The following is a 15,682-nucleotide window of genomic DNA, read 5'->3' as shown; positions in this document are numbered from 1 at the left end:
GTGTACACGGCCCATTAGTCTCATCGCGATCTCAGTGCATAACATGAGTGCGGGAGGGACTACCAAATAGGCATCCTAGAAATACGGCTCACGAGCCTCATCGCACCCTAGTGCGGGACGGATGACTAGATCAAACCTCCTAAAATCCGACTCAATGGCCTGTACATATGGAATATCGATCACTACCTCATGTAGTACTGAACTGAGCTCATCAACGATATCCACCTCATGTAAATCTTTGTATCTCAGGTATGTCGACGCACTATCCCATATAGTACTGAGCTATGCTCATCAACGACATTTACCTCATGTATAAACCGTGTATATCTGGTATATCGACGCACTATCCCATATAGTACTGAGCTGTGCTCATCAACGATATCCAACATGTATATGAACTATATCTAATTCAAATATGATCAAATCAAAATTCATCATAATCCCATTGGGATTCTTAAATGTATAACATAACATATTCATGACTATACGTATAACATCAAGCGGCTCAAAACTCCGCGAACGCACCTCAAAACGGCGCAACATAGCTCCACAAAACGAGCAGGAAAAACAGACGTGGCATCTGTTAGAAAAACAAGCATATCTTTCTCTAAGAAAACTATTTTTACAAATGATTTTTTTTTTGTAAACTAGATTCACATATCTTTCAAATGACATAAGTTTGGTTTAATTTTGAGTTCATTTGTTATCCCAAATCTCCAGTTATACATTATATATGTGCATCCGTTTTTCTACAGGATATGTTGTTAGTAAATATAACATATCTTTCTCTATACAAACTCTTTTTAAGAATGGTTTTCTGTTTTAGAAACTAGATACATATGTCTTTCATTTGGCACTAGTTTGGTTAAATTTGGAGTTTATTTTCTATTTCTAAATCTCAGTTAAACATGATACAATTGCTGCAATTTTCTGCAAAAAATATTTATTTAGTACATCTCTTAAATTTCTCATATATAAATAAAGTTATGAAAAATCCTAATGATCATGATCATGATACTATCATAGAAAGCAAGAAAAAAATTACTAATCTCGCATTGGTTTATGTTTTAACATAAAAAATTTAACTTTTATCACATCATGTTAAGATTCAAGCATGAAAACACATATTCATCATCATATTAAACATCTAACTAGTTATTTAACTATGGGGAAGGGTTTGGATGAAGATAATCTTGCCTTAGATATCGTTCTAAGCCTCTGAAATAACCAGCAACCAAAAAGAAGTACAACCAAGCCGTTTTCCCCTTGCTACACGTTGATGATCTCGCCCTCGTGTCGATATTTGCTTCACAAATCTCTCAAAATTCTCAATTTTAGGGCTAGGGATTCAGAGAGAGGAAGAGGGGCTGCTAGGGTTTGAAACTCTGATATAAGGATGTTAATTTTTATAAAAACACATGTTTATATATATGCAAACCCGAAATAAACCCGTTTGACCCGAACCAGGAATCCTAATCTGACTAGGAAAATGACCTTCGGTAGTTTGGCCATAACTTTCACGTACGACCTCGGAATAAGGTGATATAAGACTTGTTGGAAAGATCTTGAAGATACCTACAACTTTTGTCGTTTAAGTCTTTCCAAATTCCAACTAAATCTATGATAAAAATATAAAAATCTTTTCACTGGTCATAAATTTCCAGATTTATACATCGAGCTTGAATTGTGCATTTGCTCTTATATATATACATATATACATTGAATTGATCTCAAACCAATTCCTAGCATACTCAAACATTATAATATATTATTTATAAATATATAACATATTTATTATTATTTATCACAAAATATTCAAATTTTTGGGGTTTTACACCCGTGGACAACTCAGCTAGTTCACACGTCTGGTTTGAGATGAGAGACTTCATCTCATCTTTCATGATAAACTCTCACTTGCTCGCATCTCCACTCTGACAAGCTTCATTATTGCTTTTAGGCTCCCCTCCATCTGTCAGTAACAGATAGTTCATATATCTCTTGTTGGGTATAGAAGGACAAGAAGATCTTCTCAATACCGAGGCTTGTGCGTCGGGCTCCTGTGCACCGTTCTGTCCAACATGCTCATCTGGCTAAGGACCTTCTGCATTAGATTCTTCTGAGAGGTTACTCGGGACATCATCTGCATCTACAAATGTTGACTCGTTCTCTGAGTCATTTGTCTTGTGCATGTCATTGTACATCACTTTCTCATTGAATATCACATCTCTGCTCCTAATTACCTTCTTATTTTTGTTGTCCCAAATACGGTAGCCGAACTCATCTTCATCGTAGCCAATGAAAGTGTATTTCTTGGACTTGGGATCAAGCTTATTCCTGTCTTGATCACTAATATACACATAAGCTACACAACCGAAAACTTTGAGATGCGAGAGTTTTACCTCCTTTCTGTATCATACCTCCTCTGGTATTCTGTGCTCCAATAGAACAGATGGACCTCTGTTGATCAAGTAAGTTGTTGCGTTGACTGCTTCTGCCCAGAACTGCTTTGGTATGCCTGACTGTATACAAATGTTTCTGGCTCTCTCTGTCAACATTCTGCTCATCCGCTCAGCTACACCATTGTGCTGAGGCGTGCCAGACACGATTCTCTCCATTTTGATCCCGTGCTCATAACATAACTTCTTAAATCCGGTGTCTTCATACTCACCGTCATTGTCGGTCTTGAGCTTCTTTATTCTCAAACCGATCTCATTCTCGGCCATGGCTTTTCATCTCCTGAAAGCCTCAAATACTTCTGACTTATGCTTCAGAAAGTAGACCCACACTTTTCGAGAGTGATCATCGATAAAAGTCACGAAGTAGTATTTCCCACTAATGGACGCGGTGGTGGTTGGTCTCCAAACATCTGAGTGAACGAGATCTAGCTTCTCTTTCCTAGGGGTTCTGCCACTTGTCTGAAAGCTGACTCTCTTCTGTTTTCTAAGTATGCATTCTTCACACATGTCCATCTCCACTCACTATACTCCTGGGAGTTTTCCCTTTGTGTGCATGATTTTTATCCTCTTCTCATTCATATGACCGAGTCTCTAGTGCCAAAACTTTAAAGTCTCATTGCCAGCTGTAACTGAGATTAAACAACGTGTACGTGCTGTCATATATAGGGTATCAGCCTTCTTGTCTCGGGCAATCGTCATTGCGCCCTTTGAGATTTTCCAATCATCTCCATGGAAGGTCGTAGTGTATCATTCGCCAACCAACTGGCTTCCGGATATTAAGTTCTTTCTCAGGTCGGAAATATGCCTGACATCCTTCAGCTCCCATACTGACCCGTTCAACTTAATTTTCACTACACATTTGCCCATAATAGCACACAGTTGATCATTACTAATGTATACATATCTAAGATTTACGGGAACATGCTTCTCGAAGAATTCTTTCTGAGAAGTAGCATAGAACAACGCTCCAGAGTCTAACACCCAAGACTCTTCCTTGCTCTCCAAAGAGCATAGCAATGCGTCGTCTCCTCCTGAGGTGGAAGTGACATTCACCTCTGCCTTCGCCTCCTTCTCCTTCTATACACTCTTGCACTGATTCTTATAGTGCCCTGTTTTCCCACAATTCCAACACTTGATAGCCTTCAAGCTGTTGCTTGGATTCCTGGATTTGGACATCATGTCCTTTGATCTACCTCTGAAGATTGATTTGCCTCGTCCGTTTCCTCTGGTTGAATTTCTACCTCTTGACTCTATATGTAATACTGAAGAGGTTGTAGCTTCACCTGACTCTCTCCGTTGGATCTCCTCACTGAGAACCAGATCACGAACGTCATCGAACTTTAACTTGTTGCTTCCCGATGAGCTACTCACAGCCGCGACTGTAGCGTTCCAGCTTTCTGGAAGGGAAGACAAAAGTATCAACACTCGAATTTCCTCATCAAACTCAATTTTAACTGAACTCAATTGGGTTGTGACCGTGTTAAGTTCATTGAGGTGTTGTACTACTGACGCGCCTTCTGCCATTCTCAGATTGAATAACCGCTTCATCAAATGAACTTTATTTGCGGCTGATGGCTTCTCATACATATTTAAAAGTGCTGTCATAAGACCCACCGTGGTCTTCTCCTTCGTAATATTGAACGCAACATTACAAGTTAACGCCAATCTGATAACTCCGAGGGCTTGTCTGTCTAGAAGGTTCCACTTATCTTTCTTCATAGAATCCAACTTCTTCCCCGAAAGGGGTTGGTACAAATTTTTTTGATACAGATAATCATCTATCTGTATTTTCCAGAATCCAAAATTTGTTCTATCGAACTTCTCTAATTTCACATTTCCTTTATTTGCGGCTATCGCTCCCACTTGAATCCGACTTCCTCTAAATCGTTTCAGGCTCTGATACCCATTGTTGGGGAATATCCGGGGCTACGCTAAACCTCTAAAACAGCAAAAACACAATATAAAGAAAAGAACACCAAGATTTACGAGGTTTGGCAAACTTGCCTACGTCCTCGGGAGCCACACAATTAATTTCTTATTAATTAACAAGAAATTACAATGCAAGAGCAGATCTCAAACTTGATATCTCTCAATAAATACAAGTTTGCTACTGTAGCTACAGTAATAACTTCTCTCTTTAAATCCCCTTTCAATAAATTCCCTCTTCTTTGAATTCTTCCCTCAAAATCTCGCGAGCTGAAAGAGAAAGAAGAGAATCACAAGAGGAGAGAGAAGGAGCTCCGCTGCTACTGAAAGAACGCGAGAAGGAGGAGAAGCAGCACAATCTCGTGCTCGGGGTTTCCCTTTTATAGGGAAACCCTAGCGACAGGCTGTCGCCAGCCATGCGCGCACTCGACCTCGCTTTTAGCAAGCCACCTCGAGCTCGCCTGGATTTTGCGTCGACCTTGCCTGCTTTACCCTCGTCGAGCTCGCCTGCATCGCCCCAAGCTCGCCTGCGGAGCTGCATCGCCTCAAGCTCACCTGACGCAAGCCTTGAGCTTGCCTGCAACTCGCCAACGACCTCTCCTGATCTTGAGCTCGCTTGCACAACGCTTGAGCTCGCCTGAAGGAGCTCAACCTCACCTGAACTTCGACCTCAAGCTCGCCTGACGATCTTCTCAAGCTTGCCTGACAGGTTAGGATCCACACCCAAATCCAACAGGAACATAACTCGAAAAAGAAATTATGTTTCTGAGCATAACGGGTCTTTTGTGAACAGGTTTACAGGCTATATGTCCGAGTTCAATACTGATTGTTCGAAAGAGGCTCTAGTAGATCTGCAGTATATTATTGGCCATGGAGAATACTAAACTTTTAACCACTAAATATTAGTATATCTGCTAAGATACGTCTAAAGATTTGTATTTTGTAATTGAATAATAATATTTATTCTAGTTATTCATTACTTGTATGACTTGTTTTATTATTTTGGAAAATATATTGATATATAGCCAGAGCAAGCGGCATTTTATTGGGCCAATTTTCTTAATTTTGAGGCAGACTTGGATAAATTCACTGAATTGGATTTAAATCAATATGTGAAGTCAAGCCTCGTTGAATTTGACAGTTAGTACCCCATAAAAATTTCCGTGAAAATTCAATTGAACGAAGTTACAAGTTACAACTATGGTGGATACTTTGAGTAATAGAGAATGATGGAACAAACTTTGCAGACACCCAGCTTTTCTAAGGATTCAGATGTCACTTTTGTATTGAATTGAATAAAACTTACTTTTCAGGCCAAATAAAAAGAATTCCTGTGAAAAAATATCAGACAGTATCAAATATTATATCTTGGTAGAAAGTCAGTATAAATACTCGCGAGTACAAATACTAAAAAAAAAGTACAGAGAATGTCATGTCTGAACTTTTTATGGACTTTTGGAGAACAAAAGAAGAGGGCGAAGAGAAGCAACATCCTCAATACGTGTGAACTTACTGTAGATAAGAACCTCTAATGATTAAGGAAACAAGAAACAAGCCTACCAAAATGCAAATGGCCAAGATAAGTAGTCACTTGATAAGTAAATAGTGCTTCAAACTACGTCTGAACAGGTTTTTCTTTTTTTTGGTGAGTAATTCACAGTGAACTGACAAAATAAAGGGAAAAGCCACTTAAATGGCCAAAATGAACCAAAAATTCAAGTATATAACTCTTTTATCCTTCCCCTAAATTGATTAGAGCCACTCTTTCAGCATCATTGAAACATGTAATCAAGGAAATTGCATTTATGCATCTACAAAAAACCTGTTTAAGAAAGCTGTCAATCAAAATGATTCAATCTCCCAAAAAATGCCAAGTTAGCCAACTCTGGCCATAAATAAAGACAAACGAACAAAATTAAAAAAAAAAGTCTCTTTCCTCCTTTTCTTTCTTCTTTGTCCTTTTTTCTTCATCATCTCTATTATACATTTCTCGTAATAGAAAGCTTTACATAATACAAACCAAAATTGTGTAGTACAGCAGCAAAGCCACTCTTGCATTGCATTCTTTCCGGTAAGAATCAAGATCAAGGAATGAAAATGATGAGTGCTAAAAATTCATCTCCCTCTCGAGAAAAATGACTCAAGATCTACAACAAACAGTCATTTCAATACTTTCACAAATAAAATGCCCATTCTCCATGAAGCAAGCACGCAATGCGTAGCGAAATATCAGTGAAAGATTTTCAATCGCACCTGAAAGAATTTTAAAAACTTTGGTAACAATCCAACGCAACAAGAGAAAAAATTACCAGTTTTATCCTCTTGCTGCATACCTTAGAAAGGTAATTCAAGAATCAGGTATCGCCAAACAAAAGGTCAATAGGGAATGACATAAGGCAGGGCAAAGATATCTGCCGCCTCAATCTGTTGTCCTTTAGCCCACACCTGAGGAGTTGCTCCATCGGCCTTGAGTTTTGTACTAGAACGAGGGCTCTCACTGCTAAAGAGCCAATCTTGTTCGTCAGACTCCATCAATTCCACCATTTTAGGAACGGAATATATAGTGCTGAGATACTTAGTATCTGGGTGGGGTTTTATTGATGGTATTTGATCTTTCTTTGATGAATCCACAGTAATAGGAGGAGGAACTATAGGAGGCCTGCAAACATCTGATGGCTGAATTTTCACCTTGCCATTAAGATGGTTGCCATTGTTATCCAGGCCTCTCTCATTCTTGAAATGATTGATGGCTTCAAGCTTTGTATTGGGAATCAACTCCAATGGCCTTCCATTCTCCACTGTAGAGTTGGAGGATGCACTTGTTCTTTGTAGCTTGTTAGGTCTCCCATCAATTTGAGGTTCTGTAATCAAATGATAAATGAGAGCAACAATAGTAACATAAATCTATAAGCTCTCTGCAATAATATCGACGGACCCAGTGACTTTGAATGATTTATAGACAACAATAAACAACTAGTTACAAACATAAAAAAGTTGGCTCACCATGCAAGAAACCATTTCTTTCAAACTCTTTCCTCTTCTTGTTGATCCCATCAGCAGTAATAGTATTTATAGTTTCTACACGAGGGCCTAAGGTCTTATTGTTTAGGCTGCCGATTTGATCTTTTATTTCACTTTCTTTTAATTTATCATGTTTTTTATGTTTGTCTTCTTTTTCCCTCTTCTTCTCCTCCTTTTTCTTCTCTTTGTGTCGGTCTTTATCCTTCTCCTTTCTTTTCTTATGCCCCTCTTTCTTTTCATCCTCTGATTTCTTCTCTTTAGTTTTCTCCATCCCTTCCGCCTTTTTCTCAGTAGACTTACCCATTGGCAGTCCCTCTGTTCTTTGCTCAGTTCTAGTGATATTCGGGAATGAAGATCTCTCCTTCTCCGTTGCAGGAGCAGCACCCATGTCCTCAAATTTTCTTGGAACTGAAGAGGTGAGACTTCTTGTTGATTGTTCGATCCCATCATTTCTTTTTGTTGTTGATCTAATGGAGTTTGATACCATATTTATTACCGGGCCACTCTTTCCTTTTGCGCATTGAATTGACAGAGAATATGCCCTCAGTTCTTCGTACAGAAATGGGAACTTTATCCATGGGGTGACCTGTAGCATGGTTTCTTTTTTGCTCTGCAGAAGTAAAAGCTCCAATCTTCTCATTACTTGCAGCTCTTTGCTTCTCCATAGTAGTTGCAGTGCCCATACTCTCAATTCTTTTCTGCATTTGTGGGGTGAGAATCTCCTTTCTTCCTTGCTCTGAAGAATTGAATTGCAGAGCCTTTTCGCTATTTGGAACTTTTTGCTTCTGTGAATTAACTGCAATCCCAAAGCCCTCTGTTTGTTTCTTAAAAGGGGGTGTGAGTTTTTCATTCCTTCTTTGTACTGTACCAGTGACATCTGCAACCACTTTATTGCCTGTAGAATTTTCTTTCCCTGTACCAGTTGAACAGCTAATGTTCTCGACTCTTTTATGAGTTGTAGAGGATAAATCTTTGACCATGAGATTTGCTGCCTCTTGTTCATCATCTCTGATCCTTCTTCCAAACTCCTCCTTAAATTTGGAATCATTAATTTCCTCAGCCTTCTGCTTGTCAAATCCAAGTATATCTTCATGGCGAGCCTCAGATAGATGCTCAGTTTTTCTTCGAACCTCTGATGTTTTATTCTTGTCTTTGTCCTTTTTCTTGTCTTTGTGCTTTTCTTTTTTATCTCTTTTCTCCTTGTGTTTATCTCTGCTTCTGTCTTTGTCCTTCCTTTCTTTACCTTCTCTTTTTTCTTTGTCCTTCTTCTCCTTCTTATGCTTTTTTTCTCTGTGTTTCTCCTGTAAATATCATAGTTTGCATAAGTACTAATTGTTACATGACCAGAGAGATGACTGTAAACAGTGCTTCAAGCATGAAGCTTTGCTAAGAAATGACAATTGATAAAATAGACCAGCATGAGCAACACAATAACCAAAAGTAGAATGTTCACTGCCAGTATTGATCCCGTATTAAGAACCAACAAGAAAGGTAACTCAAAAATAAGACCTAACATCAGGAAAGCAAGACCACTATGATGTTATAAATTTTATCTCGACATATTAGATAGAAGAATTGAAAACAAAATATTTTCCTCGGAGAAGACTGCTTTTTTCATAATCCTCTATACAAAGCAATAATGGAACAGCATGAAAAAGTGATGATCGCCTTTTTCATCTAAAAACTACTGGAATTCTACCATCGGAACAACAGGATTATAACGGTATGTGTGAATCACATTTAATAGCCACTTCCCCTAATACATAAATATATGCTTACTATAGCTTGCAGAATTTATTAAAAGAACATAAACGTTACAAAGACATCACAATACTAAATTGACAATAGAAATGTCATAACAATTATCCAGTAGGACTGTCATGGTCCAGAAGGAAACTAGACTATTCCAACTTTTGCATTACATTATCGGAAAGTTGTACAAACAGTATGCAGATTGCCTCAAAACTTGTCTTAGAATTCACTTTATAACAGAAACCCAAAATCAATAATATAATAAAACATAGTCCTAAACCTCGTACCATTTATTAGTTACAAAGAAAATATATGAAGCTACAACACTCATATACATAACGACCATTACAGCAGCTGAAATTAATATATGAATAACCACACTTTTAAAGTGTATGAACTCATAAGATACTTGTTTTACTTTTTATGTCTTTGTACCTGAAATTAGCAACGGCCATTACATACATACACTATTTAAAATTGTATACCACATTTGTACTCATGCGTATATCACAAATGCATCCAATATAGGTATGAATCTCTGGCAGAAGAAACTATGTATCAAAGTTATGGTGTCATTATTAATAGCCTTTTGGTCCTTGTACATGGATTTATGTTGCTAACTATTTATATATCGTCACGTCGAAGGTGTTGCGTTTTAGAGATTTATACAGTTTCTCCCGATTTGACAACTTTGACCATAATAGTTAAATAAGTGAATCTAATAGATCCAAGTTTGCCAACTCGGTTAAAAAATGAAGCGAAGTAAGTGCTCATACTCTTCCATGAATCCAGAAGTATCATTCCGACAACCACAACGAGCGAGTGATCCCAACGAAGAAATACGATGTGCTAGATGTACCAACTGAATCCTGAAAACTGAAAAGAGTGCCTGAAGAGTGACGTGTCAAATTTTCTGTACTTGGGCACATTGGGTTCCTTAACATGATATCATGACTCTCTACAAGAAGACATTTGTATATAATCTCTAGCCTCATGTTGGAGATTGATAAGGGGAAAAAACACAAAAAGAAAAAAAAAAGGAAAAACTGTGCAAGTTAAATTTTGTAGGCCTAGCATAGTAGCATACAAACAGAAGAGGAACATTACAAATTACCAGAAAGTGGAAAATGGAAGTGTGAAAGTGACGCACTTTCATCACTTTCAGTGTATGTTTTTATTGAAAGTGTAGTTGAAAGTGAAATGCACAAAAAAAAAGGAAAAAAAAGATTGACATCAGATTTAAAGCATAGACGACTTTCCCTAAAATGCCAACGTCACCTTGGAAGTGTAAAACTGCAGACCACTCTTAACTAGGATAGTTATCTATTAACATATCGTTGGAAATGTAATATGATTTAAATAAAGAAAAATAATATTTCCACATCATCTTTACTTGCATCGTTTCAAGAATCTTTATTATTATTATTATTTCCCTTTTTTTTTTGCAAACAAACATCGTATTTCACTTGCATGCTGATGTAGACGCGCACTTACAAACTTATTAAAAAAAAATCACTTTTACACTTTCAGTTAGCTAAGCACTCCCTTAAGGCATATCCACAGAAAGCAATTCCCTGATTCCAGTGTCTTAATATCTTGTTACATAAATAACTATCATCACTCTTTCGAGAAACACCTTGAGAAACATGAAATATTTTGACCTACTCGTTCAAGAATGTATTCATCACCAAAGATATGGTCAACACACAGACCCTTGTACATGGGTACATGCCACCAAGATTTTTGCAGTGTGGGTTCCATGGGTTTACCATTATCTTTAGAAACAAGTATATTCTTAATCTTAAATGAATAGGTAAATCATTACTCAAGGAAAATACATGAAGCTACACTATGTTATTGCAAGTTACATATCCATCTAACATCAATTTTTGGAATGAATCATCCAAGAAAATTTTTCATCTATCACTCATATATAAGTTTGAGGCACTAGAACAATCCACTACCAATGTTACATTAAACGCTGGGCGCTTCTAGGCGTCGGACTTGGCGCCCAGCGCTTAGTCGCCTAGGCGGGCGCCTAAACGGTTTCTGGGCGTTTTTTTTCTTTCTTCATTTAAGTGGTGATCGATGAGGTTTTGCTGAAGGTCGGAGGAGGTAGTGGAGATATTCATATTTGGAGGTTAATGGAGTTTGGAGGACGTGTAGGCTACGTCACATAAAATCACAATCAAGGCCTACAGGGTGCAATCTACGTAAGCAGACAATGTTCCCCTAAACGCTCGTAAAATCTAGATGGGTAGCCTAAATACCGCCTAGGCGTTAGGCGCTAGTTAGGCGGCCTAGGTACCGCCTAGGTCTAGACGTACGCCTAAGCGAACTAGGCAGATGTTTTTTAAAACAATGCCCACTACGCTATGTTGCTACACAACTAGCTCCACTTTATACAATGGTTAGCTCTTCAGAAATTAAAGTCAAGATACCAATTAACGTTATAGAGCTGCAATGCCTAGAAGTTAATGCAGGAGCAAATAAGAAATTTTGATCATATTGATGGCACCAAGTAAGTACAAATGTATTTAGTACTTGGAAAGAGGGAAAAGCAATCAAGCTTGACCTACATTCCATGCAACATAAGCAATTAAACAAGAGAATCGTGTATTATAACATGATTCCATTTCCTTTCCCATTTTGATGTTTAGAAGATTTCAACAGCTAATTAGGTTGTTTCTTCTAATAGTTTTAAATAGACTGGTATGCAAATATCAGTTTTAGTTCGAAAAGGATGAATGGATTAGTTATTTAAAAATGAACAAATTTTCACCAAGTAGTTTTTATGTTAAACTAAGATTAGTGGTAACACAATCAAGGCTGTTTCAGGTGTCAGCTAGCAAAGGAAGTGGAAGAGAACCTAAACAGGGTTTGACAGTTTTTGCTTAACATATGGGTACATCATCTGAATCAAAAGTATCTAAAAGGGGTGTCACACATATCTTCTAATATTAGATAATAGAAATCTCAGTCATAGAAAATTCAAAAAGAGAAGTAATTGGTCCTCATTATTTGTAGTAACATCTTCTAAGTTTTAGACTCTGTTTTGATTGCTTAAGCCCCTAGGAAAGGTTTTTCAGTCTATTTATTTTCTGCCTTGGAGAAAAAACAACTTTATTTATCTAACTGCAGCTTCAGAAAAGAAATCAAATCTGGCACCTGAATCAGTTTCTATGTAGTTCTAGATCCGCCACCATAACATATATGTATCTCCTCAACTGTTTCTAATGCTTAAATCTGACATTTCCAGATTTATATGCATTTTAACACCGAGTCCCCATCCATGACACTCAATGGTATTCTTTTTCCATGATTCAGGCTATCTTCTATGCTTTCCATCAAAAAGTAGTATGTTATTTAAGATTAAGCATCAACATTTGGAACTTATAAGAGCATATCATGCTTTTTAACTTCCTACGCGTCAAGAAAAATAGAGTAGAACCGTACAGAAAAATAAGAGCCTAGTCTGAGTACAGCTCAATAAAAGCTATTATTTATCCATATTACATTCTAGCAGTCAGAGCCAGAAGCTGAGCAAAAAGAGAGGATATGGTGTGAGATGACCAAATTAATAGCAAATAGGAGACCATCGAATTATAAGCCGTCAAATTAGAATGCCCCAGAAAACTCTATTGAGACAAAATATTATTGAAAAGTTCATTAAAATTCAAAGATAAAGAGTAGGTATACTTCCTGTCTGAATTCTTACGAGTATAATAACATGTTATGAAGTAACTTAACCTGGCATTAGAAAATAGTTCATAACTTGAGTAAGAGTCAAGGACGAGTACCAGATACTAAGTACATATGATTATGATGAAGATGAAGCAAGTAGAAGGGGAAAGGAATAGGACTTTATGCATTAGTGTAGTCTATCAAAACTCACATTATACTACTTGGGATTTCAAAATCTCTTTATTTAAGTAATTACAGAAAGCCCTTGAAATTTTTTGAAATCCTATATCTGAATTTCTAAACGGTGTCAGCAATTTTAACTAAATAACCTACAAAGAGAGATCAAAAAAATAAAAACAAACCTTGATGGCAACCAGAAAACAAGAAGGCGGAACAAATTCTGGGGGGCTACGCAGTTCAACAGGACAGCTGAGCATTTAACGAATCCCCCCCCCCCCCCTTCCTTTTTGTGCCAAGGAATAGGTGATGAGACTGGATAGGGCTTTTAAAAGTAAATCCTCAGCAGGCCAGAAATACTATGAAGCCTGAGGCCGTAGATAAAGCAGATGCAGCTTTCAGTGAAAGTCAAGAGTTTGGAGAGGGTACACAGCAATACGAAGAGGAATTACAGACTCCCATACTTTTACAACCTCTTCATGATCTAGATTGGGACAATATAGTATTTCAATTTTTATGTTAAAAACAAACAATCTCTGTATAAAAGTGATGACTTCAAAAGGACATGTTACGTTATACTGAAGTAAGCGAAACAGCACAATGAAAGCCTAACCCACAGAACTCACCCTCTGAAAATTCTAATGGTTCAGAATTTGGTTCTGGAAGGGGAAGCCTCAGTAAATAAAAAAAGAAGATGAAAGATAGAGAGCAGAACCAGAAGGGATGGGTTGGGAAGATAAATTAGGTAATCCTCTGAAAAGAAATTGAGGGGGAAGGAGACAATTCACAAAACAAAGGAAATGTATAATAATAATAATAATATATAATAATATATATTGGTTGCCAGATTTAGTTCTGCATGCACACTTGAAAGTAAAATATATAATAATAATAATCAGCCAATTCTGGAGATATCCTCAATCCAAATGCAGGCTATTAAACAATTACCCTTTGTTACTATTAATAGTTAATCAGATCGTGAGGCTCATCCTAAACTACATGTCTGAAAGGATATCAATGAGCAAGTTCACAATTGCCCAAAGGCATACTAGACTACTAAGTTTGCCTTTTACTAAATCTCACGTTTAATGAATTATGCGATCTCACAGCACTAAAACTATAACGGGACATGGTAGCTAAGCTCATAAAGGAGTTTATCACCTGACTGGGGCTTAAAATATGGTCGAACAGTTAAGAGATAATTCGACTGAAATGAGCGTGCACCATAAGTGCATTCTTTGAGTATCCCTTTCATGTTCACAGAAAAGGACATTCTAGGGAGCACGAATATGCAAATATTTCAAGGCAAATCATCACGATTTGTTTGATGACAATGAGGTAGTATACAGCTTATAAGATCCTTATGATTAGTTGGTTACGGGTCTCTACTATCATTTAGTTTATAGGTTGACCCGAAGCTATTGATGTTAAACTAATCTAAACCACTAAATGAAATTAAGCAAAAAAAAAGTAAATGCCTCCAAAGACCAAAAGAAATAATTTGGTGCCAGAACTGATAAAAGGTTGACACAATTAAAAGGAAAAGGGCATATATGAAGGGTAATCCCCTATAATAACTAAGTTGACCTTTTTAACCTTATATTGTGAAGATAATCAACCCTAACTTATGCAATTATTCGGCTCAGTATACAATTATTCGGCTGATTGCAGGTCACATAATGCTCTTGACCCCTAATTTATCGTCATCAGGCACGAACGGAGAGTACAACTACCACTTATCAGTTAGCACAAAAACTACTTATACTGCAATATCGTTACAATATTACTAGTAAATAGCCTATATTAGATCCTCGAGTCCCTTCTATAAATTAAAATGTCATCCACCTAAAGACCAATATGCCAATCATTTCAATGTCACACGGTTTCCAGAGGGCCACACGCTCACAATTCATGAGAAGGATTGCATCTAAATGAAGAAGCAATGACAACATATCAAGAAAAAGGTTAAACCTTTGCAAGTATATCCCCTTGTTCACTGCTCCTCGGCTTCTTCTCATATCCCGGCGGAGGAAAAGGGAAGCAACGAGACATTGCACAGCGACCCCCAATCCCAAACTCCTACTCCTAACTCCAACCTCAAGTGCTCCAGTTCACCAAAGAACCAAAACCCAATCTCGTTTTCATGCACCATGTCAAATCCACACTCATTATCAGCCTCAATCCCTCTCCATTCCCCAAATTAACCAACACCCAAATCCCCAAACCGCCGGAATCAGCACCGGGGCCTCCCAATTCCAGCAGAAACCGAGAAATCCCAATTGTAACCGGATCTGAAACCCTAAAGGAGGGAGCTTTGATGCAGATTGGCGGGAAAGGGGAAAGGATGAGGGGGAATTAAAGGGATCGGAGGATCCTAAGCTTTCAATAGTTGTTTCGCAAATAGAAAGGGAGGGGAGGGTAGAGAGAGAGAGAGAGAGAGAGAAAAGGGACAACAAAGAGATGATCGAGTGAGATTACAAGGAGAGGGTAGTGAGAAACTATTACTATTCTCTCTCTCTCTCTAAAATCTAGAGAGGATTCGTGCTTGTGTTTCTCTCTCTAGAAATTTTGAGTGCTGTTTTTTTTTTCTGAGATTTTGGAGGGTCAGTTATTGATGGGTTGCTGCTGTTTCTCTCTTCTCTCTTTTTCTTTTGTTTTCGTTGGGG

General features: G+C 37.6%; 1 protein-coding gene across 1 annotated transcript; it reads right to left on the bottom strand.

The window, feature by feature from the left end:
* LOC109837044 (TRAF3-interacting protein 1-like) lies at positions 6,298 to 15,682 on the bottom strand. The gene is given in 4 exon segments (XM_020405125.1): positions 6,298 to 7,243; positions 7,386 to 7,962; positions 7,964 to 8,704; positions 14,988 to 15,682. Coding segments are annotated over 4 exon segments (1,884 nt in total). The 5' UTR covers positions 15,069 to 15,682; the 3' UTR covers positions 6,298 to 6,758.

This window comes from Asparagus officinalis, chromosome 4 (assembly GCF_001876935.1).
Source record: "Asparagus officinalis chromosome 4, Aspof.V1, whole genome shotgun sequence".
NCBI classification, from domain to species: Eukaryota; Viridiplantae; Streptophyta; class Magnoliopsida; order Asparagales; family Asparagaceae; genus Asparagus; species Asparagus officinalis.
Note: the sequence above shows the minus strand (reverse complement) of the source record. Positions and strands in the feature narration are given on the sequence as shown.